Source organism: Ctenocephalides felis, unplaced genomic scaffold, assembly GCF_003426905.1.
Source record: "Ctenocephalides felis isolate EL2017-DRISC unplaced genomic scaffold, ASM342690v1 CF-g0.4_SCAFFOLD_01886, whole genome shotgun sequence".
Taxonomy (NCBI): Eukaryota; Metazoa; Arthropoda; class Insecta; order Siphonaptera; family Pulicidae; genus Ctenocephalides; species Ctenocephalides felis.
Window position 1 is genome coordinate 18,702,710 of NW_020538040.1, and position 27,527 is coordinate 18,730,236.

Consider the following 27,527-nt stretch of genomic DNA (forward strand, 5'->3'; position numbering starts at 1 on the left):
ATTATATTATTAATATATATATATATATATATATATATATATATATATTATAAATCAAATTATAATTGAAGTCAAAAATAGAAAATGAATTAGATACCTGCACTTGAGTCCTTATAGCAATATCTAAAATTAATTCTACATTTGCGTAATTGTTATTATTTGAGCCTCCAGGTACAGGAACATAATGATCGGCCATTTTTATGTATTCTGCATTTGCTTTCAAATCTTCAGGCGTAACCTAAAGATGGTATTAATATAAACCATTGATATATAAATAAAATAAAAAATATTTGAAATTGATATAGTTATTTTTAAAGGTTTATAAAGTTCCTCTTAATCTGTTGCGCTACAGTTAAATTAAAATATACTGATAATGTTTTCCTCGATTCAAAAATGAACATATAAATACAACATTTTTAAATTATTTTTAATTTATTTTTGCATTGACGTATCAAAAATTATTAGTAATAAAAATGTGAATATATTACCATAACAACAAATCTGATGGATCTTTCATTTTTGAACATTTCATAGGACCACCTTCGGACAGATCTCATACATTTTACAGCACCGATACCATTGTTAGCAATTAAAATCTAAAAATAAAATGAATTATGAGAATCATATAATACATATTATTTTTATTTATTATTGGGGAACTATCTAAATAATAATTTAATTTTTTGTGATCAAATTTTTAACTGAAACTGCCGTTTACGCTGTACTTAGATGGCAAACCTACCTATATTTGATAGAGTTTCATTATTAGAATTTATCTGATAGATTTAATGTATTATTTAATACCCTAGACGAGCTAATTTATATTTAAAATTTACATTTCTTATAAAAAACTATTAATATAGTCAATCCTTCTCGTACCCACCTCAGCCCAGTACCGAGGCATACACATGGGGTCCAGCAGACCCCATCGGTGTTTAAACCCTCGCCGTGGGTTTAAACACCGATTAAACATTATAATAAAACTATTGGCTCGATTAATAAAAAAGAAAAAAAAAAAGGAATTTGAACTATCTATAATGCGACAACAAACATTTTTAAATGTAAACAGAAATTTAAAGGTCTAAAAAATGCTCGGAAACGAGCGACCTAGTAAAAAATAGTCTATTTAAAAAAAAAATCGTAACAGAAATTTTAACGATAACTAAGTTTTTCTTTCGCAAAAATAATACCCAATTATAGTATTTAAAAAAAAATAGATTCATATTGGATGCTTAAAATAAAGATATTTATCTAAGAATTTCAGATTTGACTCTAAAGATGGCGTTGGGGTCCAGACCCCAGATGTACGAGAAATGTTAGGATCTATATATTCAAGTGAAAATGTGTATCACTACTGCATGCTACCAAGTTGTTCGTAACGGGGATAGATCTCGGGGCTATATAATTATAAAGCAATTAATTCAATTTAAATTTACATTTCATAACAAAATAGGTAAAATATTGTAAACTTTAATCAAATTTATATTTAATATAATACAACAAATAAATAAATATTTAACAACTACCCTTATAAAACATACCTTGTTTATAACCTTCGTTCCACCGAATCGTTTAACAAATTCTTCGGGGGTGGCAACAGCAAAATCGCGTTCGAGCAATGGGTCGATTCCCAACCCAGTGCCATGAGACATACTAGGCCTGCAATATATTATTTTTAGTAATACTAATTTAAATAATTAAATTGAATTTATATTAATTATATAATACTAATTAATTTATATTAATTATATAATAATACTAACTTAATTAACTTTAGTATATATACACAAACACAAAATATATTCAAAATTTTGAATATAATTTGATCAAACAAATATTGAATTGACGACCATCAAGTTATATTCATCGTCAGCATACCGTAGTTTTAGAACAATTGCTATAATGCATGGCATATAAGTTGAACAACAACAGGTTCACTATAAAATGAATAAATCATTTAATTTTACAATATGTACAATTCTTACATAATTTAAATGAATTAATATTTTTTAAGAAATGATATAATCGTCAAATTTTTCGCTGTACATGTGATAATTCGAAAACACTCATCGCTATGTGAAATATAAACACAGACTAAACTAGTAATACTCATAATGTAGTACTAATAAATCTTTTGAATAAATTGAATTGTATCTGCAAAATTCAGTTTTTTTTTATTTCCAATATGTGTAATAATATTCAAAATATTGTGCGCAAATTGTTGATTCAAGTTCAATCAATGATATAACAGAACGAGTATTTGCAAGTATTTAACAAATGAAAAAATATTTAAGACGTCTTAAAACGTTTCACATGCAGTAAAAACTTGCAAAATAGTTTTAAAGCATACTTTAATTTATAAATTTTAATTTTTTAGAAATAGTCACACTTGTACATGATCAAATCATAACACCCTCAAATGCATTCAGCAGATGATACAAATAGGTATTACCTTTGTACAATTTATTATAAATCATTTCATATATGTTTCTAGTCTCCGCATAGTAAAGACAAAAAACACATTCATTAATCTTATTATTAAACGTATTATTACTACCTTATTGTCCAAATACTTTTGCGAATATTATTAGTTTTACTAATGGCCAAAGTGCTTTTAGGAAACATGTTTACATTTGCGGAATACACAACTAACTGAACATTTAACTCTTAGATTAGGATTGACAACATAGCGGCATTTTACAATTTTGACAAGAGTTATGAAGTATGAAGATATATACAAAATATAATTGTCAAACGTAGTAGACCCGTGGTTTCCAACCTGTGGGGCGCGCCCTAAAAGGGGCGCAAGGCTGTTACAGCGGAGCCATATGGCTGCTTACAATATTCTATTTTCGAAAATCAACCCAAAATTTTGAAGCGATATAAAAAAATAAACGAATACATTTTTATTTATTTTTGTATTAAATTTTAGAATTATATATTATACTATATAATTATATTTTAACATAATATTGCATATTAATTTGTAGTCTGAATTAAATTATATTATCACTTGAGTATTTATGAAATTAAGTTGTTTAAAAAAATTGAGGAGTGCGCAACATTTTTTTAAAGAAGGGGGGAGATGCTACAAACAGATTGGGAGCCACTGTAGTAACCAAAATATATTTCGATCATAATATATAGATAAAGTACCGTCATCAGGTTTTTCAGCAATATTGAGCTATAAATCAATATTACTTATTTTTTATCAAAAGCACTTGCAAAAAGAATTATTGAAAAATATTTGAAAATTTTTACTTAAATTTTTTAATGGTTGTAGTGTTCAACACAATTGTACAATTACGAAACGTCATAATTAAACATCTACAAAAGAACTAATTGTTTTTTTATTTATTAGATTCATCCATTCAAGAACCAGCCCAATATATATATGTCGTCTTGTAGAATAATCATCGCTGGTTTTTTCGAGTTTCACCGAATGACTTAAATTTTTGCAATTGGTTCAGCCGGTTTTTGAGAAAACATCGAAAGAATACACACACGCCTATTTCTTCCAAATTTGGTCTTAAACGATTCAGAATGACTTCAAACGTCAAGAGAAAATAAAATTAGCAAGATGGTTTTGCTGATAAAAATAAACTTCTCCATCGAGAAGTTAAAAACTGTTTTTCAGGATGAACCTAGATTTATGTAAATGCTTAATTTTTCATTGCAAAATTTAATAACATATATATGTAGAGTTATCGATATATAATAAAAAGCATATCTTAATATAAATAAAAATAATAAAAATTGTCATTTATAAAAATATAAAATAATTTTTATCTCTTTCCTATTTCTTGCATTTATGTAAAATAAATATATTTATTAACATTTCGTCACTAGTAAAATCTTATTTTATTTATACAAATAATATAAAATATTTATTATAAAATTCGCAATAAAATTGGTAAAATGATTACAAAAATAGAAACTTTCATAAAAATATGCCATTTCGTGTAAAGTGTCATATAGATCAATATTAAAAAAAATCTCATTATCTTATATCATTTTATTATTTTTATAAATAATAATTAATAGGCTTAAACAAGAAGATGAAAATTCCGTTAATCGTGTTGTAAATCTTACTGTAATGTATTAAAGAATAATGAAATAATATACGAAAAATATTTATTTAAAAAGAATAATAGCAAGTGCTCTAGTTCAATAATTAGTTGTATGTATTGTATATATATTAACTCTTTCCACTCGGCACCGATTAGTACGTTATCTATCAACAATTCGGCGCCGCATTCTGACAAAAACGTACCTGTAAACTTGATATTATTGTGTATACTATGCAATTTCGTTATATGAATTTACGGACATTGAAGAACATACATTCGCAGTAATATGGAAATTTATTTTCAGCAGTATATTATAATTTTAAAGTAATTTCCAAAAGATATCGGGTTGATTCCAGTGTCCTTATAATTAATTAGCGACGTAACAGTTTTTTTAATCATTCCACAGAAAAGTGTAATAATCGTTTTTATATTTTCATATTTCTACCTTTTTTGAAGAAAAATTTGCTTCTCGGTCGTTTTACTGTATTTGAAAAAAATATTATATAATAAAAGAGCTTAAAAATATTTAGAAAATAACCAATAGTAAATTTTGAAAAAAAAAAATACTGTCTTATCACTGCATAGATCTATTCTTTGTAAGAGTAAGCAACCTTTTTAACTCACAGGCTGAATTTGATTTTTAAATTTTGTTAGGGGGCTGCACTTATTACTTACAAAGCTTGATAAAAAGTAATAAACATTATAATATATAAATACTAAATTAAAAACAGTAAATATTTCAAAAATTAATGCAACAACAAAAATTGGATAATACATTATGTATAATTTATTGATGGAAGAAAGTTAATGAAATAAATAAAATTCTATTTTAAAAATGTTTGACGGGCCGCCGAAAAATATTTAAAGAACCGCATAAAGCCCGCGTGCCGCAGGTTACTCATCCTTTATCTAAAGAATTCGACGCTTCAATACGAACTGAGTCATTGTGCATACAAACTGTTGCGTGCCTCATTATCAGAGAAGAGACGAGCCGAGTCGAGTGATAAGCTAGACTTACGTTGTCCCCTCAGGGGGACAACCGAGTTGAAAGGGTCAATATTTCAAAACATCATATAATTAAATAAAATTAAATAAAAATAAAAAGATTATTACTTAATATTGTTCGATGCATTGGCGGTCAAATTCGCAGTTGCAGTCGCAGTCGTGGTCGCATCTTGAGTAACAGTTTTCGGGTCCGTGCTTTTCTCATTTCCCCAAGTTGGTTCTTCTCCACTTTCAGATAATACAAAACGCTTACTAGCTCTCCTTTTCAACATTTTGTACTTGGGTCTTGGATAAGTGTATTCGTATGTAAATTTGATGGATGTATCACTTTTATCTCCCAAAGGATTATATCTATCTAATATATCACGATATGTATTTTTTGAAGATACAGATTCTGCACCTTCTTTGTTTATATCATCACCTGTTGAATAATTTGGATTGACTTGGGTATTAACATCAGAAGATGATGAAAGATCTTGATTCGTTAATTGATCCACTTTTGAAGAATTGATTTCTCCTGGTTGATAATCTATCGTCTTACAAAGTTCTTCTTTTGATTCGCTTGCAGTTACGGTTTTAACAGAATTATTTGCAGAAATTTCAAGCTCGTGAGTCGTTTTATCTATTTCTGATTTACTTTGGAAATAATAATTTGAAGAGTCTTCAGAAAATGGTGTATTTTGATATGAGCGCGACTTCGAAGTATTATCAGTTGCATTCGCAATTTGAGTGTCAGTGTTTTCCAATAAAAAGTTACTTCGCTGAATTTCTTTCTCAATTATATTGTCATTTCGTATTATATCTTGATTATCTGATATGTTCGCATTTAATTTATTTGTATTTTCTATATTCTCCAATACGTTTATCGGCCTCTCTACTTCCACAACTTTATCATCAGACTTTATTTGTTTACTTGATTCGTCTGGTAACTTTTCTGGAAGATTTGCCTCTAATTCGTCCTCATCGCATTGATGCATGTATTTTGATGGTCGTTCGTTTTTATTGAAATTTCTAGATTGTTTATTTCCTGACAGTTCAGAATAATTGCCTTCGACTTCTTTGGGGTTTTTCCCAATGTCACTAGAAGAACTACTGTACGAAATAAATTCTAAGCTTTGCGTTTTATTCGCAAATAGCAATGTATCGTCTTCAAGTGTATTTACAATATTAATTTTATTCGTTTCACATGTATCATTCAAGCAAATGTCTGTGAACGTTTCTTTACTTTTAACGGGTATTACTGTAAATCTGCTTATATGTACCACGTTATTATCTTCATCTATGAATCGGCTATTGAAAATACTATCACTTATTGGTTCTGGATCCAAATTCGAATCTAATTTAATTTCCTTAGCTATGACAAGGTCTCTAACTGGCTCTATAAAGAATTTCTTGTATTGACCCCGAACTATATTTATTTGTTCGTCCACTTGAATATTTTCAGTTTCTTTCGTCTCGTTTTCCTTAAATGCAACTTCAGATTTTTCGTTAGATCTTTCTTGATCATCAATAGTAGTATTGGCATCAGTATCAGACGGTGTCACGGTTTGAGAACCGCACGCTGTCGATCGCACCAATTTTGAGAACAATTGCCACATAAAACAGTCATTATAAAAACTTCAGATATTTTATTATATTCTTAAAGTCTATCACAAGATCAGTTTCTGTTTCGTTATCACACAATTATTTTTTCACATAATTGTAGGTACTAAACACTGAAGACAATCTTTTAAGTTATATTGAAAAAAGTAACATAGATTTAATAAGGTTATAATTTAAAAAATTAAATATTAATCTATTATAGTTATACAAAAACCACGAATAAATTAATTAATAAAATTATAATATAATTGAAATGATGTTTTCACTTTAACGTCCGATGAATGAACTGGCAATTCCAAATGGTGTTAAGAGATATAAGAAGAGTTGGAAATATCGGACAAAATTATTCAAATTAGTTTGTATTACGTCTACCGATAAAAAATATGATTCGATTAATGATTGGGAATATTTTAAATAAGCTTTGTGTAAAATCCCATCGAAGTTGTAAACAATCAAAAGCATTCAATATGCGAGCATTTTGGATATTCAATAATAACTAGTAAGATAAAAATAAACATTATTGATACTGCAGTGTCCACCAAAATGACGCAAATAGTAATTGTCTTTTACATAATATCCATCAGTTTTTCATAATTGATGAGCATTCTGGTGATTAAAATTACATATCATTAACCGGATTTGCAAAAGAGAAATTTTGATTTTAAAACTATTATAAAACATTTTGAGAAGCTTTAAAAAAAAAGTCTGTCCGAATAAAAATTGTTATTTCTTTTAACCGAAAGATTAGTTAAGAAACACCTTATATGAGACAAGAAATGAATAAATATTTATTATATTATAATTTTGATTGAATAGAAAAAAAGGGTATGGGCGCCTTTATATTTCCATAACAATTTGACCCCGCCCTGGTATATAAACGATTTATTAAACGTAATAAATCTTTTCTAGAGAAGATCCGATATACCAATTTTCAATTTCCTAACTGATTTGGTCGAGATATCTTTGAAAACTTGAAGAAGTGGCCACTTCTTTCAAACTTACATTTTGTCGTAAATAGGTAAGCAGATTATATTAGTAGATTAGTTGACTATAATATTTTTATAAAAGAATGTTAAATAATTATTTGTAAGTGCATTAAAAAGTCAACATACTGTTTTGTTTTATATTTTCGGACAGTACGGTTTAAACACTAGAGAAGAAATCCCATACCCTTATTGTAATATTGTGATAGTTAATTTATAAATTATTGAACAACAAAGTATATAAGAGTGTAATGCAAATTCTTCAAAGAAACTAAGATATTCATGATAATTTACAATCGACTAATTACAATTATGATAACAACAGTAATGAGGTTTTTAAATGCATCATATATATAAACAAGTTGCAACAAACACGATTATAAAAACAAGATATTGCATTAATTACGCCACAAGTGAAGGACGATGTTTGAAATGAACAATTAATTTTGTTTGTTCTTGAAATATGAAGTATTCAAGAATTACATTGCCAAGAACAGAGCATAACTAGATAATCTCCAATACGCCAATGAATCGAATCCAAAGGAAGTAAAAATATTTAAATACAATTTGCATGTGTGGTTTTTTCCGCAAAAAATATCTCGCCACGCGAAGTTGTAAATTTTTGATCCGACGTTAATGCTTAAAAAACGAACTGCTAGTCGATCTCCATTACCAACAGGAACTGTTCAAATATAATAAAATACCTCAAAACAAGCAAACGAAAATATAAAAAAAAATAGTTTGTTCAGTGAGCGGTGTTTTCCTTAAAAAGTGACAATGATAGAGTCGTTAAAAATTCATTGTTTCGCACAACGAGTGATTCACATTATGACCGAGAAACGAGGATTTCTTTACTTACATATTGCAAGTTTTATAGTGTAACCATTGATTATGTCAAGGTCAGTGATATGTACTTTTTGTAAGTAGCAACACATATAACACCTTATATTTTTAAAGTAATATTGTTTTCGTGCATATTAAAGAATGAAGAAACCAAATTTAGTACTTTTGTATAAACATACATGGAGTAATAATATTGCTATTTTAGTTAGTAGCAATACTACTCCGAAACGGTTTGACCGATTTTTATGAAATTTTATAATCACGTTCAGTATGGCTGAGAATGGGACAACAACTGTTCTGCATGACCCTAAGGGGTAAGGGTCATGCTGACCCTTAATATTTTGAAACAATGCATTTTATTTTATTTTTTATAATTCGGAATTAAAAAGCATATACAGCCCTAAATTTTCACTCTCCTACCACAAACCACTATTTCATAATATGTAGTTATTTTAGTAATCAAATAATTTTTAATCTCGCTTTCAGTCAGTGAATGTTTGTCATTGAATTTCGATTCAAATTTTCTTAAAAGCTTAAATTTAAGTTCAAAAAAGTTATTTTTAATTAAGCGTTGTATATCACTAACATTTTTTAGAATTGTTTGAGGCCAATTTACTTTATTTTATTTTTTCAGCATGAGTAATTCAATATGCATGCCACAGAATAATTAAAAATCGAATGTTCGGATTTCGCTTCGTAATTAAAAAATCAATGAATTAATGAATAAAGCGGTAATAATATATCAAAATTTTGAATTTCCAAATGTCCAAATAAAATTAAGTTTTAGATTAGTTTGGCAATGGCTATCAATATGACCCAGTAATATTTATATGTGGCATGCTTTGCAGTGGGTAAACCATCCGTACAATGTGTTAGATGCCTCTTTCACTTATATAGCACATTCACAGTTATTTATTCTTATACTAAAAAATTTTAGAATTATTTTTTATGGATAAACAACGTTTTTCGGATCAAATAAAAAACTACGAGAAGAATGCGAGTCTATTTATTTATTATGTATCTGCATATTAATAAAATGCATCGAAACTGGCATTTTGGCTTCAGAATGTCCTAAATTACTCCGATTACAAGAAATTCGGTAAACTAAGTAATGAGTTGTTACACTTATACAGATAGTACAGTTGATTAATGAAAAATTAATATGGAGTTGAAAAATATTGAAGAATAAATTAGAGAAAGAGATACTTTTTCGATGTAACTTTATTGACCTGATAATTGCGACAGGAGGAAGAATTTAAAAAAAATGTTGCTGAAAGTAATTTTTCGTTGAACGATTGCGAATTGCCTAGTTTTTTAAATTATTATTAAATTATTATTAGAATGTAGGAAATACATTCACTATAAATTAAACATATAGTCCTAGTTTTGAAGGATAGAAATTATTACCAAATATTTGCTCTCACCACATTAAATATAAAATTGTGGATTACATGACAATGCAATCCACAATTTTATATTACACAAATCTAAATTGTTAATGTTCAAGTCTGCTATTATAATTATTTTAATTTTATAGTGCTACACAAAGCAGAATTTAAATTAGTCTTGGATATATATCATATATAAAATATTCGGACCCGTACTCTTCCAAAATGGCACTTTTTATTAAAAAAAGCAATTTATTTTTATCAAGGGTTGTCCACATCTCCGATTTTTCCATTGTACAAATATTTCCCGCACAAACAGTACATAGTTGATAAATGTATTGCATGAAAAGCCATTTTTGCAAAAAAATAAAAATAGAGATTGAATATTAAAATCTGAAGATACAACAGTACAATTTTTTTCAATCTGAATCTATTCATTTGGCATTCCGCATAACAATGTAATTTAAAAATGAATTGAAAAATGATTTATCGAATTTTGCTTTGTAATTTAAAAATTAATAAACTAATTCAAAAGTGCTGTAACAATATATCGAAATCTTGGATCTTCAAATGTGCCAATTCAATTTAAATATAATCAGTTTTAGATTATGTTATTAATATGACCCGGGAACATTTATATGAGGCGTGCTTTGCAGTGGGTAAACTACTCATATATTTTTTGTTAGCTGCGCTTTCAATTATATACCACATTTGCAATCGGTTAGTTATTTTTATACTAAACGTTTTATACTAGAAATATTTTTTATGGCAAACCATGTTTGTCGGGTCAACTAGTAGATATATATATATATATATATATATATATATATATATATATATATATATCGTATAATACAGTATCGATTTGTCCTTTTGAGTTCAATATTTTATTAAGAGAACGAGCAAATATAAGCTTCACAACGTTAATATCATGGCTAATTCTAACTAATACAGATTAAGCAATCATTACATAAAATAGGATTACTGATGCATAATACAATATATCAAATTTAGTGGAAATAATCATTTATCAGATCACAGAAATATATTTGATATTCAATAATAAAGAATATTAGAATAGAAAAAAATCTTCTTCAAAAAATGCTTAAACTATATAAGGAACACGGTTAATTTCCTGATTATAAATTTACGAAATACTAAATAATTTAATCCCACAAGCAAAAAATAAAAACTCGATCTATGACGAGAAATGATAAAATTGAATTTGCATTTACGTCATGAATTATAATTGCGATATGTCAGATCTTATATTGCTATACAATGATTTTCCATTCATTATATTGATGTGGTAGCGAGTTATACCTATATTTATTCAAATAATTAGAGAATATATGCAGATGGATTATATATATATATATATATATATATATATATACCATTATATATAGACAATGTTCAACGTCGAAGTAGAAAAAACTGCTCGTCAACAGTTCAGTATATCATAATGATGATTCTATAGTTTTTTACAATGATGAATTGCAACTTCAATAATTACTGTATTGGCAGTAAAATAAGTACTATATTATCATTAAAAATATATTAAACTTGAACTAAATTATTCTTAGACAATCTACTGGAATTAGAAAAATTCATGTAGCATTTCAGTTTAGCTTTTTTGTAGCTTTATCTATATTAACATTTTATGATGATCATAAATTTTGATGAAAGATAGATGATGACGGTTATCGATTGAATAGCAAATTATTATGAAAACTGATAAAAGGAGAAAATAACAAGTAAATAAATTATGGATTTAAAAAAGAAAATAATAAATTTTGTTCATATTTATTTCTGAATATTCACTAAAGACTTATAAAAATTCTTTTTTTTCATTTTTTAAATTTAGTTATTGAACAAAAATATTCCATAATGAAGACAAAAATATTAATGTAAGTTTTTTTGTTTTTGTTTTTAAAGATTTAAGTATTTGATGCTATAATAGATACATTTAAGTACAAATACTAAAACCATAATATTGCAGTGTGAATGATACGTCAGAATTCAAAAATCTTTGAAATATTTCTTATTATTTAAGATAGATATATTATAAAATATACTATTCGAATACAATAATTCTTCATTCAGTCTAATTTGACTTGATAATTAAAATGCAAATGTCGCTCCGTTGAATCAAAACGAAAATTTTCGATCATAATAGCATTATATCAATTTATGTAAATGGGTTATCGAATTTGAGTCAATATGCTAAAATTTGGAATAAATAAAATATATTTTTTAAAATTGGTTTTCAAGTGTGATATATTAACCCTACGAAAGTATAAATCATAAGTTCTCAAACGTTTTTACACCGTGGACCCCTGAGATTTTCTCATTTATAACTGTACTAAAGTTTATTATCAAATATTTATAGTGAAAATATATGTTGTATGTATACATTTATTCAAAGAATTTAAAATAATAATAAGTGAGCAAAAAATGTTTATTTTCAATATTTGGTAACAATTTTATAAGATTTAATCTTACATCTCCCGGCTAATGATGTCCAATCTGCATTTTTTTTTGTAGGAGATCACTATTTTACAACTATTACATTCGTTTTTTATCTTTAGTATCCAGAAATACTATGAAAGTCTCAAAAAGCGCAAAGAATATTGCCAAGGTTTTGGTCAACATTTTGGGTCTTTACAAGATCTACCATATTACGACTACAAATAGAATGCTCACTTATGCTAGTAGCATTTTACACATTTTTATACAAAAGGACAATATTTTTATTTATTTTTTAGTTCTATTTATAAATATTGTATATGACTTTTTTTATAGATAGTAAAAGTAAATATATATTAACGTGGTGTTTTGCGATCCTCTACCGTAAACCCTCATTTTCATTTCGTGGACCCCGAAATTTGTTTTCGCTAACGTGAACCCCCTGAATGTTGTCATGGGCATTTTGAGAATCACTGGTCTAAATGGTTCATGCACTAATATTTGGTTAATGCCTCATTAAAACGAAGAGCAAAAGAAGAAATTAGGGTAATAGAAAAAGGCACAAATATTGTTCAGAAAGAAAGCCAATGCTATGAAAAATAAGTGTTGACAATGCGCCAGTGTTAGAATTGGAAACCAAACCAAATTTCTGAAACCCAATTGTTGTAACTATTAGAACCGTTGTTTAAACCATTTTTGGATTCTGCATAGGATATTCAAAATTTAATTTGAAATATACTTCTTTATAAAAAAAATTGTCTACGGCCGTTTCAAATAAAGATCTTCCGTCTTTCTGTTCCTTTATAATGATGTTATATTGCCCAAATGAATAAATTTCGTGAAATTCTATGTTTTGAGAAGTGCCCATGACATGACAGTGTCAATTTCAAAATCGCTTCTTGACTACGCAGTGATTTAATCGAATGACCTGATAATAGTCTCAACAAATCAATATCTACCTTTGACTCACCGCGATGTTCAAAAGAATAACTCATTATGGGTTATTTCTATTTTTAGTTTGCTCTAGCAAAATAGAAGAGATGCATTTTTAAAAATATTCGATTAAATATACTCACGAACTACCACATCTTACAAAAAAGCTTTCGTTCAATATTTAAAAGCGTTCAAAGTGTTGAAGTCTAAAGTTAAAGTCTAAGTTTCTAATTAAATTAGAAAGAACTACTAAAAATAAAAAATAACGTGATTTTACAAGCATACAAAAACATCAAGATTGTATTTGAATTTAAATGCAAATTAAATGTTGTAGTTAACTATAATCCTATTATAATTTTAATATGATAATAATAATAAAATTATAATAAAAATAATACTTATAGATATTCAATATAATTTAGAAGAAATTGAATATAACTTAATTATAGGCAGCAGTGAGACGATTTCAATATCAAAAATTTTGAAAATATTTATAATTTTGTTAAGAAAATGGTTAACGAGAAGATGATATAGGATCTAAATCACATTCAAATAGAGAGTTCTAAATCATAATTTGATTTTAAAGAAACTGAAAAAGAAAATATTATAATAATTAATTTTGAATAATTTTAATATAACAAGATTGTGTTGCTGGAAAAAGTTAGAGATAAATTCAGTTTCATCAAGTTCGCCTAAATTTTTCTATTTTAATGTAATTTGCCTTAAGGCACGATGCCATGCACCACTACTTATAATTAGTTATAATTATGAATTCACATCAACTAATGAGTTATTAGTCCAATATTCATCTTACAGCACAACTGTCACAACTTTTATGTTTTCTCTTGCATATTCTTATTTGATTTTGATCTAGTTAAGTGCCAAGTCGAGTAATGGACGTAGAGGTGATGCAATTTTTACTCAAATTGTTTCTTTTCTAAATATTATTTTTATCGATTTGATCTGGAAAGTTATTAACGAATAAATAAAAAAATGGATATTTATAAACAAGAGTTTTTTTTAGTGATTTATATATAATCTACTAGCACATTTTTCGATAAACGCGTTTATTAATAAAACGTTGATTTCATATCTTATGCTTTGAAAAAATATATTTTATATTTTGGTATATAATATAATGTTCTACATTTATGCGTCTCTGTATATATGGTCTTTTGATATGTGCTATGTATGTTGTTTGGTTTTTACAGTAAAACTGCTAAAAATCAAATGCTTATATGCTTATAATGCTCAAATGCTTATAATGCTCATATACTGCGATGCTGGATATTGGATATTTCACTCCACGATGCATCTAACACAGTTCAACAATCAATCACAAAAGAAATGGGCGCTATTTTTCATATCGATAGTTAGATGTAACAGATTCGCATTTTTGTTTAATTTTTTATTTATATATTTAAGACAACAAAGCGTTATATGGTACAGCAATTCAAATTTTAGACTAAGGCCGTAATATCTACATCTATATCGTTGCATGTAATCGTTTTTGAATAAATAAAGTAGTGATGTGCATTGTGCCAATTCTATAAACAAATAATAAATTTATAATGAAATTAAAATTTCACATACGCAAAAACGTGAAAGTTAGCGAAAAAACCCTTCATTTCTAACCCTTTCGCTACGAGAGTGTTTTCCGCAGGAGTGGCACTGCTGCACGAGCCAGCAAGTCGCCCAAGTATATGATACACAAAACTTCAACATTTTTCAGTCATTAACAATAAAAATGTGTTTGAAAATTAAAAATTACGCTTCTAAAAAACTAAACATCTCAATAACAAATTAAAATTCTCAATAATTTCACTCAGTCAGAGTGATAAATCTTGAAGCTGTAGTCGACACACTGATTGTCGTCTATAAGGGACACTCGTGTACACAGGTCGTGACGCAAATGTCGCTTATAGGCGACGCTTGTAGCGAAAGCATTAATATGTAACTTTTTTAAATTTGACTAGAATTTTAGTCATACAAATCGGTTCACGAAAGATTATCAGAAAGTTCATATATAAATATACATACATCGATACATATTTCTTTTGAGGTATGCCAAAATGATCAAAGGATCGATATAATAAAAATAATTTTTCGAATTTTTGCTTTGTCGATTTTATTAGATGTTAATAAATAAATAGAACACAAAATTATATATAAAATATACTATGTAATTTAATGGCATTCCGCGATTCCTTCTTTAAAAATGTCATGCTCTATAATAAAAAATAGGTACATTGTGCGTCACGAAATGAGTAAAGAAATCACTAGCCTTCGAGTTAATGTTAATTAATATATATATATATATATATATATATATATATATATATATATATTATGCTGTGATTTTCATGTACATCGCTGTTATATATGTAGCTCAACAGCATGTCAAGATAGAAAGTATCGATTGTTTTTATCTAGTTATGTAAGGCAAACACACTGCGACTCTGTAATAAACTTGACACAAATTGAAACGGATATTTTTTATGTTTACACGTCGTTTTCTTCCAAATGGAATTTAGTGACACACATATGCAAAAAGTGAAAATTTAAACAAAGACGATGTGTGAGGTAAAATTAAAATTTGCAAATAATATATAACAATTGGCTATAAACGAAAGTTCGCTATCATTTTACTGAAGCGTAAAAGTTGATGGAAATAAAGTAATAAATTTTTTATGCAATATGATAAATTTCATATCAGACAATTAACCGCTCGCAATCAACAGGCCAACATCATTTACGTGTGCAACAACTCCTGACGTATGCCGCCAATTATAAAAATTATATTCACAAAATAATTTTTACGTCAATCCTCTGCAATTCTGAACATGCAATTAAAATATTTTTAATATAATTAAATTAAATCTTACTTCAGACTTTAATATTATTTTATATGCACGTGCATGCGCATACATAAATCAGGTGCATCAGAGACATTGGTGAAAGTAAGTTGCAAATCACTTGCATTACGTGCGAACAAGTCTTTTGAACAAAAGAAATAAGAAAATTCTCATTTGTTAATTATTAATAACTTCACGCAATATAATTTATATTGAATTTTAATTGAATACTTGAATACTTGAAACACATATTCAACGGTAAACACCTATATAAAATCATCTACAGCAAATTGAGTATTTAATATTTTTCTTTATTTTCTAGGCAAAAGATTGATAAAAAATTATTTTAATTTGAAAAGAAAGTATTAAGTTTCCAGGAAAGTACTTTCTTTTAACCGCTTTTCAACTATGTAGTATTTGTTTTTAGGGCGCTCCTCAGATATGAAAGTTATTAAAAAAAATTTTCTGCATATTTTAAAATGTCAAGGATACCGCATCGGAAAGAGTATTAGATAAAATAAAAAATTTAATTCATGTAGAAAGTTTTTTGACTAAGTGAGTATTTCTTACTTGGTAAGTAAATTTGATGAAAAACTACTAAAAGGAAATATTAAATTCACGCTAACATGTAGTCAGAAATAATTATGAATGAATATATTATTTTATGAACTTTAATGAGGATAATTTAGATTTATAATTTATAAAAATGACACTACATTGTATGAATATTGGTATTGATACTTTATTCTAAGTAGGTTTCTTTGTAAATTTGGAGTTGGCAAAATGAATTGCGACAGATGCCATTATAATAAATAAATAATAAAAAAAAAATGTCATGTTCTCATCATCCTTTCTGTAGTAAATGTCGTCAAGAATAGCATTTTGGTGTGTTTGGTTTGTTTTTCACAATATAATTGTTCGAAGATAAGTTGGATCTTTGCGCCCCCTCTACCCTATAAAATGCATCTCGTATGTCTGGCAAAAAAGAATATAAAAATATCTTAAGTTACTTCTTTTGCTCAAATATGAATTTTAAAATTTTAATTATTATATTAGCACAACTTTCTCCCAAAAATATATGCTCTTACTGATAATTCTTCACAGTTATAAAATATAATTTATAAAAAAATACCTGAACTGATGTTTTACATTAATATAGAGAGCTCAATTTTTAATGGTTTGGATTACAGATATCTTTTCTTCGGCAAATAACTGCGCAGTATAATATTCATTGTAAAATTATGCAGATTCAGATAGAACTCAACTACTTTGGAATTAATTACCACCGGTCATTTAATCTAAGGTTTTTCTCCGATTGCGTCAAAGCTATAAAAAATGCAGTACTTTGCCATCACGTATGATATTATTAATAAATCAATGATATTTTAAATGTTTTGACGATATTATGAAATAATAGATATGCGGACAAGTACTTTTCCCAACTTACTTAATTCTTTATTAATTACTTAAATTTAATGGGTCAGTCGCATTCATTCGTAATTGAATAATATTATTCAAGTCAATTTCGAGCAAATTTTGCCACATATATTATCAAGTTTGCAAATAATAATAATTTTGATTTGCATTTTATATTCACATCTTATACAAATTTTCGTTTAATACAAACTTTTTTATATTCGGAAAATAAGTATGAATCCAAATATATAGTCTGCAAAACTATAACTCGAGATATAAATAATTATAAATGCAAATATTTTATTAAACTATTGAAATGCATTCACGGTCAGAATATGCATAGCATGTAAGCGTTCTATATATCTATAGTTCAGAAAATGACAAATTTCCAATATTTTCATAAGGAACATTTACATCATAGACGTAAATACATAAAATTTACGAAATCCCCGCTTTAAAAAATATTTTCAGCAATAAAATGTCACCTTGTTTAACAAATTAATAATTTATTTATTTTTAGTATAAATATATCAAATGAAAAATATATATATTTTTGTCTGGAGAAAAAAAAAAATATATATACAAACATTTCAATGGTTCAAATCAATATAAGCAATTGCACCACTTATATTATTTGTTTGTGAATATACTAATAATAGTTGCAATACATTGTAGTTGGTCGAAGAAGTCAAAATCACGAGTTCAAAGTTAGATTAAGAAAAGTAAACAATAAATGTATCGATTTGAAATTAACTGTAATTAATAAAAAAAACGCAAATTTATTATAAATTTCCACTAGCAATGTAATGTAATTTTCTTTCAATTTGTCATGCATAGATCAAATTACTGAAAATCTATTAATAATTCTTAAGAGGGTATTCTGGTCTGGAGCTAAAAATTGTATGCAATTTTTGAAAGGCCGACAATATTTTTACTATAAATATTTTTTACTAGTTACTTATTGATATTTTGAGTATATAAAAAATAGTAAAGTTTTAATTCTAGAAGGCCATAAAGTGGGAAGTCTCGGGAAATTTGCCCCTGACCATACCCATGACTATAGATAAAAAAACAAGATCGATTTCTCAAAAATTTCTAGACCAAAATATCATTTTTTACTTTAACGCAAAAAAGAAAATAAATTTGTTTATTATAGCATCAAAGTTTTTAAAACAGCGAAGGTTTAATAAAGGTGATTTGCAATTTCACTTGAAGCCAAATGTTACAAAGCCTTCAACATCCATAACAACATGTTTTTCACTTGAAACTGGTTAAACATATTATTACGAAGATATGTAATTTCTTGGTTATATAAATACCTGTTGTATATATATATATATATATATATATATATATATATACATATATATATACTAGCAGACCCGGCAAACAATATTTAGCAAAGTATAAAAAATAACTAACTGATTGTGAATGTAGAAGTGAGTGATAAATAAGTGAAAGAGACAGCTAACATAAATAGAGATAGTTTACCCACTGCAACGCATGAACCATGTAAATATATTCCTAGGACATGATAATAGTTATTGTAAGTGCCAGCCTGGAACTGATTTCATTTAGACTGAAGTGGCACATTTGGATTTCATTTTTCAATCATATTTTGGCATGCCTAGCGAATCGAGTGAGATTTCAAATACTTTGTTGAAAAATTTACAACTTTGCCATAAATTTGCATGGTAACTGAAATTCACTCAAAAAGATTAGAATATTTTTGTCTTTCTGCAAGCCTACATAGGAAAATATATGAACAATAGGATCCTGCGAATCAGAATATGCAAAAATCGATCGATAATTTGAGGCATCTAGTTTTATCGATGGTAATCTTTACGTTTCCAATATCTAAGCTTGTTTTGCAAATGTTTTGTTGGAAAAAGCGGATAATTTAAGATTTAAAATTGACTCATAAAAATTGAGCAATATGAATGATTGAACTAGTAAAATTTCTATTATGAAATAAAATTTTTGTGGTTGGTAGGTGAAAATTTAGAGTTATATTTTGTTCAATTACTCATTTAAAAAAAAGAAAATGACTTCAAAATTTTGAAAGAGCGTTGGACTTGAACAGCATTTTATATATTTTTTTTTAAAGTCAAATTTAAGTTTGTTCCATAAATTCAAAAATTTGAAGTAAAACTACGCCAAAAACATTCATTGATTGCACGCGGGTTTAAAATTGATCGATTATTAAAATGACTTTATCGTAATCTGAAAAATTTATTCTAGTTGTTGCATTTTACAATTCTAAGACTCTCCTCATACCAAACCGTTAACGTAAGTTTTTATATAATTATAACTGTATATATATATATTTTTTTAATATTTGAAAGATTATTCAGCAAGTTTGGATTTTGAATTTTAACAATGTTACTACGTCACCCTTTAATAACCTTAAATTATAAAATTAATGAGCAAAAAATTTCGAAGAATAATTTCAATAACACCGTTCTTCGTTTTACTTTCGCTGGCGCGTTTTGAGGTCGGCGGATTGATTTCATGTGCATACTTGTAAAATTAGTGTTACGCTCTTCCAAATTTTTATAGAATATATAATACAACGTCATAAAAAATTTAAAAAATGGTACAATTAAATTTTAATAGATTGCCTGAATAAAGTAATCAAATCATTATTCAGTAATCAGTAATTGATTGCATTAAAATGCGAAACGCATTAAAAATAAAGCATTTAAGTACACAAGTGTTCACTTAATGAGTAATTACTGTTATCTCAAAATATGTACATAGATAGATTATGATGTTGAATAAAAAATATTATTATGTAGATTTTGTTTATCGTTATTATTCATCAGACAATATTATTAAGTTGTTATAAGTAAATTTAAATTCTTAAGCGCATATCTAACACAAACGAATATATTAATTTTATATTTACAAAAATAAAACTATTTACAAAACTATAAAATTGAAACAAAAATCACAAGAACAACACAGTTGCACACAAAATCTTACATATCATAACAATTGTTTTAAATAATAAACAATCGTGCACTGATCACTACAAACACTTTCTTCCAAAATTTGATTTCCCACTTCACACTTTATTTCACGTTAATAATAATAATTCAATTATCCTTAATAAGAAGTATTCAAAGCGGTTAATTTTTCCGTTTCATATGAAAATTTTGTTTTCCGCGCGTATGAAAATATACGGATGTGACACGCGGCCCGAAGCGACGCGACTGAAACGGTGATCGGCAAAATACTAGCATGCACGCGGAAAGAGAGAAACCATATAATTAGTATGGTGTTGTATATTAGAAATCGATTGGGTTCTACGTGATGAACACCGTTTAATAAAACGTTGTTTTAAATGAGTAACTGCTTATAATGTCAAAAATTTGATTTTAAATTAAAAACTTTAATAAATTTTTCATCAACTCTAAGATATGAATTAAGGTTTCTTTATTCACCCTAATTGTTATAGATTAGAATGGAGATTTATAATATATATTTATTTGCATTGATTTATTGCCAATCAAAATAATATACATTTTTTAAGACAATAGGCTGGGTGTAAATGCATTTAAGAGATTATAATTTATATATATACTCCCCGGTTTGAGCGATTTTATGAAATTTTGTAATCACGTTCAGTATATCTGAGAATCGGTCAAAATCTACTTTTTATACCCCTAAGTGATGATGAGGGTTGACAACACATAAGATTTTTTTCTAATTTTTTGGATCAATTTCTTTAGTTTTTTTTTATAATATGTAATACATACAACCCTAAATTATCACCCTCCTACCCGATTTCGTAATAGTTATTTTACCTACTCATCGTAAAATTTTTCATCCCACATGCAGTCAATAAATGTTATGGACTGAATTTTAATTCAGATTTTCTTGATCCAATGGAAAAGCTTAAGTTTACTACAAAAAAACAATTTATTTTCATCAAGAGTTGTCCACCCATAACACCCTCCTTTCACAAATCCTTATTTCATAATAGTCATTTATAAAATGACTATTTCATAACAGTCATTTTAGTAATCAAATTATTTTTCACCTGCTTTCAAGACAGTGAATGGTTTGCACTAAATTTTGTTAAGATTTTCTTAAAGTTATGGTAAAGCTAAATTAACTTCATAAAACAATTTAACTTCAATTAAATTAACTTAACTTCATAAAACAATTCATAAAGGGTTGTAACATAACACCCTCTTTCTACAAATCCCTATTTTATAATAGTCATTTTAGTAATCAAATTAGTTTTCACTTTCTGCTTTCAGTCAATGAATGTTTTTCTCTGAATTTTAAATCTAACTTTCTTAAAGTTACCAAAAGCCTAAAATTTATTAAAAAAAACAATGTATTTTGATCAAGGGTTGTTGACCCCTAACATATTTCATTTTTTTTAATGCAGAATAGAAAAATACACACAACTCTACATTTTCACCCTCCTACCACAAATCCAAATTTTATAATAGTCATTTTACTAGTCCAATTATTTTTTTATTCCTCTGGTTCGCTATAATTGATCAATTATTGACTATTTGAGAACGTTTGTCTCTGAAATTCGATGAAGATTTTTCTGCATGTTTTGCAGTGGGTAAACCATCCAGATAATTGGTAATTTATGTTAAACTAAAATACATGTATTAGAAATATTTTTTATGGCTAAACAACGATTGCCGGGCCACCTAGTATATATATATATATATATATATATATATATATATAATTATTTCACATTATTTTTACTGAATCAATTAAATTCATTTTTTTTTTCAAAACTGCCTAAATAAATCCTTCCATTCCGTCTCATTTTTAACTATTCAGTTGAAATATTACAAACTATTTGAGAACGTTTGTCTCTGTAATTCGACCAAATTTTTCTGCATGCGTTGCAGTGAGTAAACCATCCAGATAATTGATGTTAAACTAAAATACATTTTATCTAGTAATATTTTTTATGGCTAAACAACGAATACCGAGCCAGCTAGAATATATATATTTACATACATATATATATATATATATATATATATATATTGATTTTATTTAGGCAGTTTTGAAAAAAAAAAAGAATTTAATTTTTGATTGAGGAAAAATGATGTAAAAATATATATATATATATATATATATATATATAATTTTACATCATTTTTCCTCAATCAAAAATTAAATTCTTTTTTTTTTTTTTCAAAACTGCCTAAATAAAATCAATCCTCGTTCCATTTTAACCTATTCAGTTGAACTATTACAAAATTATTCGTCATTGTTATATTTATATTTTATTATAATATGTTTGTTATATTATTTTTAATAATAACATTTATTATAAATATTTAACATCCAAGATCGATGTTTATGATTCCACTACATTTAACGTAATATAATTGCAAAGCATGCCATGCAACGCGATGTACCAAATCACACGACATGTGAAACTTCTAAAAAGCCGGGATTGTATAGGAAGTGCCTACATACCTACATTAGATCACCTACTAAGAGTTCCGTACCAGTATTATCACAATTCATGAGCGTTTTATTTCTATACGAACCCTGTAGCAGATGATGACTATTGGAGGTTGGGTAATTTGTAATTATTAAAATTATTTTAAATTTTTTAGTTAAAGTTCAAAAATAATTATTTCATCATATAATATGGATATGTACTACATGAGGTGGATTGATACCTAAGTTGTCTACCCTTGGGTATTATACTTTTCATTACATGTTGGGTAATTCATAACATTACATTTATATATAATATAGATAAAACATTATCTTATTATATATGTGGAAAAAAATGTTTGACATTTTCTCAAATCTCAAATCACATAACAATATTAAAAAAGTGAATAAAGTACATAGTAATTATGTACTTTAAAAAGAGAATTGCAAAATACATGTTATCTAGAAATATGTTTTTGGCTAAACAACGTTCGGCGGTCCAGCTAGTATATATATATATATATATATATATATATATATATATATATTTAGTTATTATAGGTGTGTTTCGATTTTCGTTATGGGTCGATCAGGATATAGTTTGGCATGGCGTGTTTGTCATATTTTAAAGTTATGTATATTTAAATTTGTTATACATTATATTCAGCACAATGTTGGAAATACAAACGAGTATTTCACATTTCGATACATTGACTAAATCATTACGCAAAGCAAACGTAATTCGATCACAGAATATTTGATTTCATATAACAATTAATATAAAGATGAAATAGAATTCGCCTTTTAATGAGTTATGCAAACTCATTTTTTTTGAACAGGCATCAGAATTTGGCGCTCTATAATCTGATATCATAATCATTGTTTTCAGTAATGATTATTTATTTACTAATTGCTGTTAGAAGAAACTCGAACCTAATCCGTTTTTAACCTACCAATTATACCAAAGGCGGGTTAAATGACCCGTTTGGAACTTTGAATTTAAAAAGCAAATATGATTTTATTGTTTTTTGCAAATAAAATCATTGTACTAATCAATTTTTTGTAAGATAGTTGAGTAAAAATTGATGTATACCGTTATATCTTTATTACAAGACAAACCAATGATGATCCTTTTGTGACGATATTTTAACTATTTTGCAACAATGCGAAATATTTTTACTTGAAAACATATATATGACATATATTTTTCAAGATAAAATTGATATCACTGCAGCTTGATATCAGGTTGCAAGAAACGCAAAGCACAACCACTTACGTCACGTGTTCCCCAAGATACACAATGTAAACTATTATATATTATGCTTAAGGGGCCAATTCTGTCGTAAAATAGACCAATGTTACGGCAAGGCTATGTTACGTAGCGTTTTGCATATAAAATGGAATTAAAAACAGTCAAAATGCTATGTATTTGCTGTACAATCAGGCGTTTTACATATAAAATGTAACTTCACGTTGTTACTATGTTATTATGATACATCAGAAAGATGCAATTATAGTAAGATTCTTTTTTAGACGTTTGTGCGTTTTCTGGGTCAAGTTTTCTATCTAAAACGCCTAAAAATTTTAAGACCATACTCGAGGTTACAACAAAGAACATTTACCACTTACTTTAACTGTTAAAGTTTAACACATTAACTGCTGCGCTCGCATATGTTGACCGTTGTCAACAATTGCGTTTGCCTTCCTGGCACTTTAAAGTATTGTTTTTAGTGAAATAAAATGTTTAAATTGAACTTTTGTACTGTAATTATTTCATGCAGAAATAGTACTATTTATACTATTTTGGTATAATTTGTTTTAATTTCCAGGTAACGGTCCAGGAATGGTTTTATCTTATAAGAAACACAATGTTAGCAGTGAATGTGTTAAACGCTTTGCTATAAAAAAAAATAAAACCAAATCCATAAAATACTTTTCCACCTACCTCAACCTGCGTCGTTTCTCGAGCAATTCTCTACCAGGCGTCTTTTCTCCAATACCATTTTGCTGAATTCTTCCGGAAGTACACCCATTTTGCTCTCCATTCATGCTTAGTCCGTTTGTCATGTTTCCGTTTGAATTTCCCGTTGGGAATTCGTCGCCCGCTTCCTGCCTGATGGCGCTGGCATCGCTAAGTCTCCTAGCTCCGCCCACTTCGCCATCTTGCACCCTGGCTACGTCGCTGCCAACCGCTGGCGGAGTTGTCTAGAATTTAAATTATTATTAATATAAAATAAATATTGAATTCATTGTATTCCGGGTTCGCTGGTTCGATTCTCGTCACTGCCAAAGCTTGACATCAGGCAGCTTTGATATCAAATTTCCACTTGAGGTTATAGATATCAATATAATTTCAAGTGGAAAAAGTTAATACTTTATTAACAAAATTAATATTTTTCAAAATAAATATAGCAATATTTACACAAACGTTTGAATTTTATGTCAGAAAACTTATAAATCTGGTGGAGCATTAACTAATAATAATGATACTGTAATATTTGCCATAATAATTATTAAGTTATTTTTTTCTTAAATATACGTATTACATTATCAACCCTTTCACTACGGCAGTGTTTTCCACACGAGAAACACTGCTGTACGGGACAGCAAGACGCCAAGTAGAACAATGAACCAGGCATAAAGATTAACAGCATATTTCAAGATTTTCTAATCATTAATCATTAATGAAATTGTAATTACGAATTTAAAATTACACTTCTAAAAAACTAAAAATTACAATAACAAATTTGAAATCTCAATAATTTAACTCAGAGTGATAAACCTCGAAGAAAGGGGCACCACCCTGGATATCGTTTATAAGCGACACCCGTACACACAGGTGTCAAGCGAATGTAGTCTATAGAAGACGCTCGAAGCAAAAAGATTAAATATACTTCAATTAAATTAACTGAACTAATTGAAGTTTAATTCATATGTTATTATTAACTTCCCGTAGGGCAAGTTATAGTAATCGCAAAAAAATCGAAAATGAAATTTTTTGCATTTCTCTACGTTTCAAAGGTTTCTGAATATTTTGGCATACCTTAAAAAAAATGGATGTGTGTGTGTGTGTGTGTGTGTGTGTGTGTGTGTGTGTGTGTGCGTGTGTATGTATGTGCGGATACAAATTTTCGTCGACGATTTCGGGAACACTGATCAACCGATTTGAATAATTCAAAAAACATGCGATTCGTATTGATAAGGAGACGTGCTGATTAGTTTTTGGTGAAGTCAGGTCTAGCCGTTTCAAAGATACGGGGCAAAAAGTGCCGAAAACGCTAACTCAGTTTTTAAGAGAACGGAAAGTCCGATTTTAATAATTCAAAAAACATTTTACTTGTATTGCCAAGGTAAAGAACCGATCAAATTTTCTAGCAGGTCTAGCGGTTTCGGAGATCTAATGAAAAAAGTAAAAAAAAATGCCATTTGACGGTCAAAAATGATCATTAGACATATGCACATCAAATTATCAGATATTTTATAGAGATTTTAACAATAAGTATAATTTTGGTTTACATTCCTATGGGTTCCGTACCAATGTTTACGCGTTAGACGTCGACGCGGCGCTTACGCGGTTTGATATTTCGTCTTTATGCAGTTAAAGCAGTACGATTGCTTTGAAAAAAAGTTTAGATCTTTCAAAATATGTCAAAATAAAGAAAACATTTTTTTTTCAAAAAAAAAAATAAATAAAAAAAATAAGAAAAATTTTTTTTTTCAAAAAAAGTAATTTTTTGTCTAATTGTTTGTCAAAAATCTTATTTTTTCGAAGTAAATTTTTTTCAAAAATGTTAATCGTTTTTAAAAAAATAATAATTTTTGGTACGGGAAGTTCCAGCAATTTGCCTTAAGGCACGATGCCTTAATTGCCTTAAGACAGAATTCCACTTACAGCTAGTTGTATTTTTTTAAACAAACCTGTGCGTGCGTGACATTATCGAGTTCTGTCATAACCGGAGCTCCTGTATTTTCTGGTACGGTTGTGTTGGTACCTCTACTATTGGCCACTGGTGGCACTGGCGTCGCTGTTGAAGATATTACCAATTTTTAATTAAATTAAATAAGTACAAAATAATAACTAAATACATTGAACTACGTCTATAATTTTAGCTACTAGTATTTTTTTAGAACAATGCCTAATTTATCTACACAAATCACCATTTGCGGGCTAAATGTTAATACCAGAAAAAGCCTGGAATTGCATTATATACAATCAGACTATTATTCCATTATATAATATTTTCAACAAGCAAATACCATTAATTTGTAAAAGTGTAGCTAGTTTTATATGAGTGAGTATATATTCGAAAAAAATGATATGTTTAGTTATGGGGTCCAGCGGTGGCAAAATCGATTCGGACCTGGGCTAGCACCAACTAGTCGCGGGTTCGATTCCCGCCACCGTCAAAGCTACACATCAGGCAGCTTTGATGTCAAATTTCTACTTGAGGTTATTGATTTCAATATAATTTCAAGTGAAAATCGCTTTTCGCGGGAATAACTGCAAAATTTAATCATATGATAACT

At 27.7% G+C, this 27,527-nt stretch overlaps 1 protein-coding gene across 6 annotated transcripts in view; it reads right to left on the minus strand.

Moving 5' to 3' along the window:
- Positions 1-27,527, minus strand: part of LOC113378806 (acetyl-CoA carboxylase) — a 78,099-nt gene that overhangs the window by 14,799 nt on the left and 35,773 nt on the right. For 5 of the 6 annotated variants that reach the window (XM_026619406.1, XM_026619408.1, XM_026619405.1 and 2 more), the window contains 5 exons: positions 26,919-27,025; positions 24,946-25,205; positions 1,542-1,659; positions 489-596; positions 98-238 (listed from right to left, as the gene is read on the minus strand). In XM_026619406.1, coding sequence (XP_026475191.1) covers positions 98-238; positions 489-596; positions 1,542-1,659; positions 24,946-25,205; positions 26,919-27,025 — 734 coding nt within the window. Of the gene's footprint in view, positions 1-97; positions 239-488; positions 597-1,541; positions 1,660-2,557; positions 2,657-24,945; positions 25,206-26,918; positions 27,026-27,527 lie in introns of those variants that run through there. The other variant, XM_026619411.1, reaches the window with a different exon arrangement.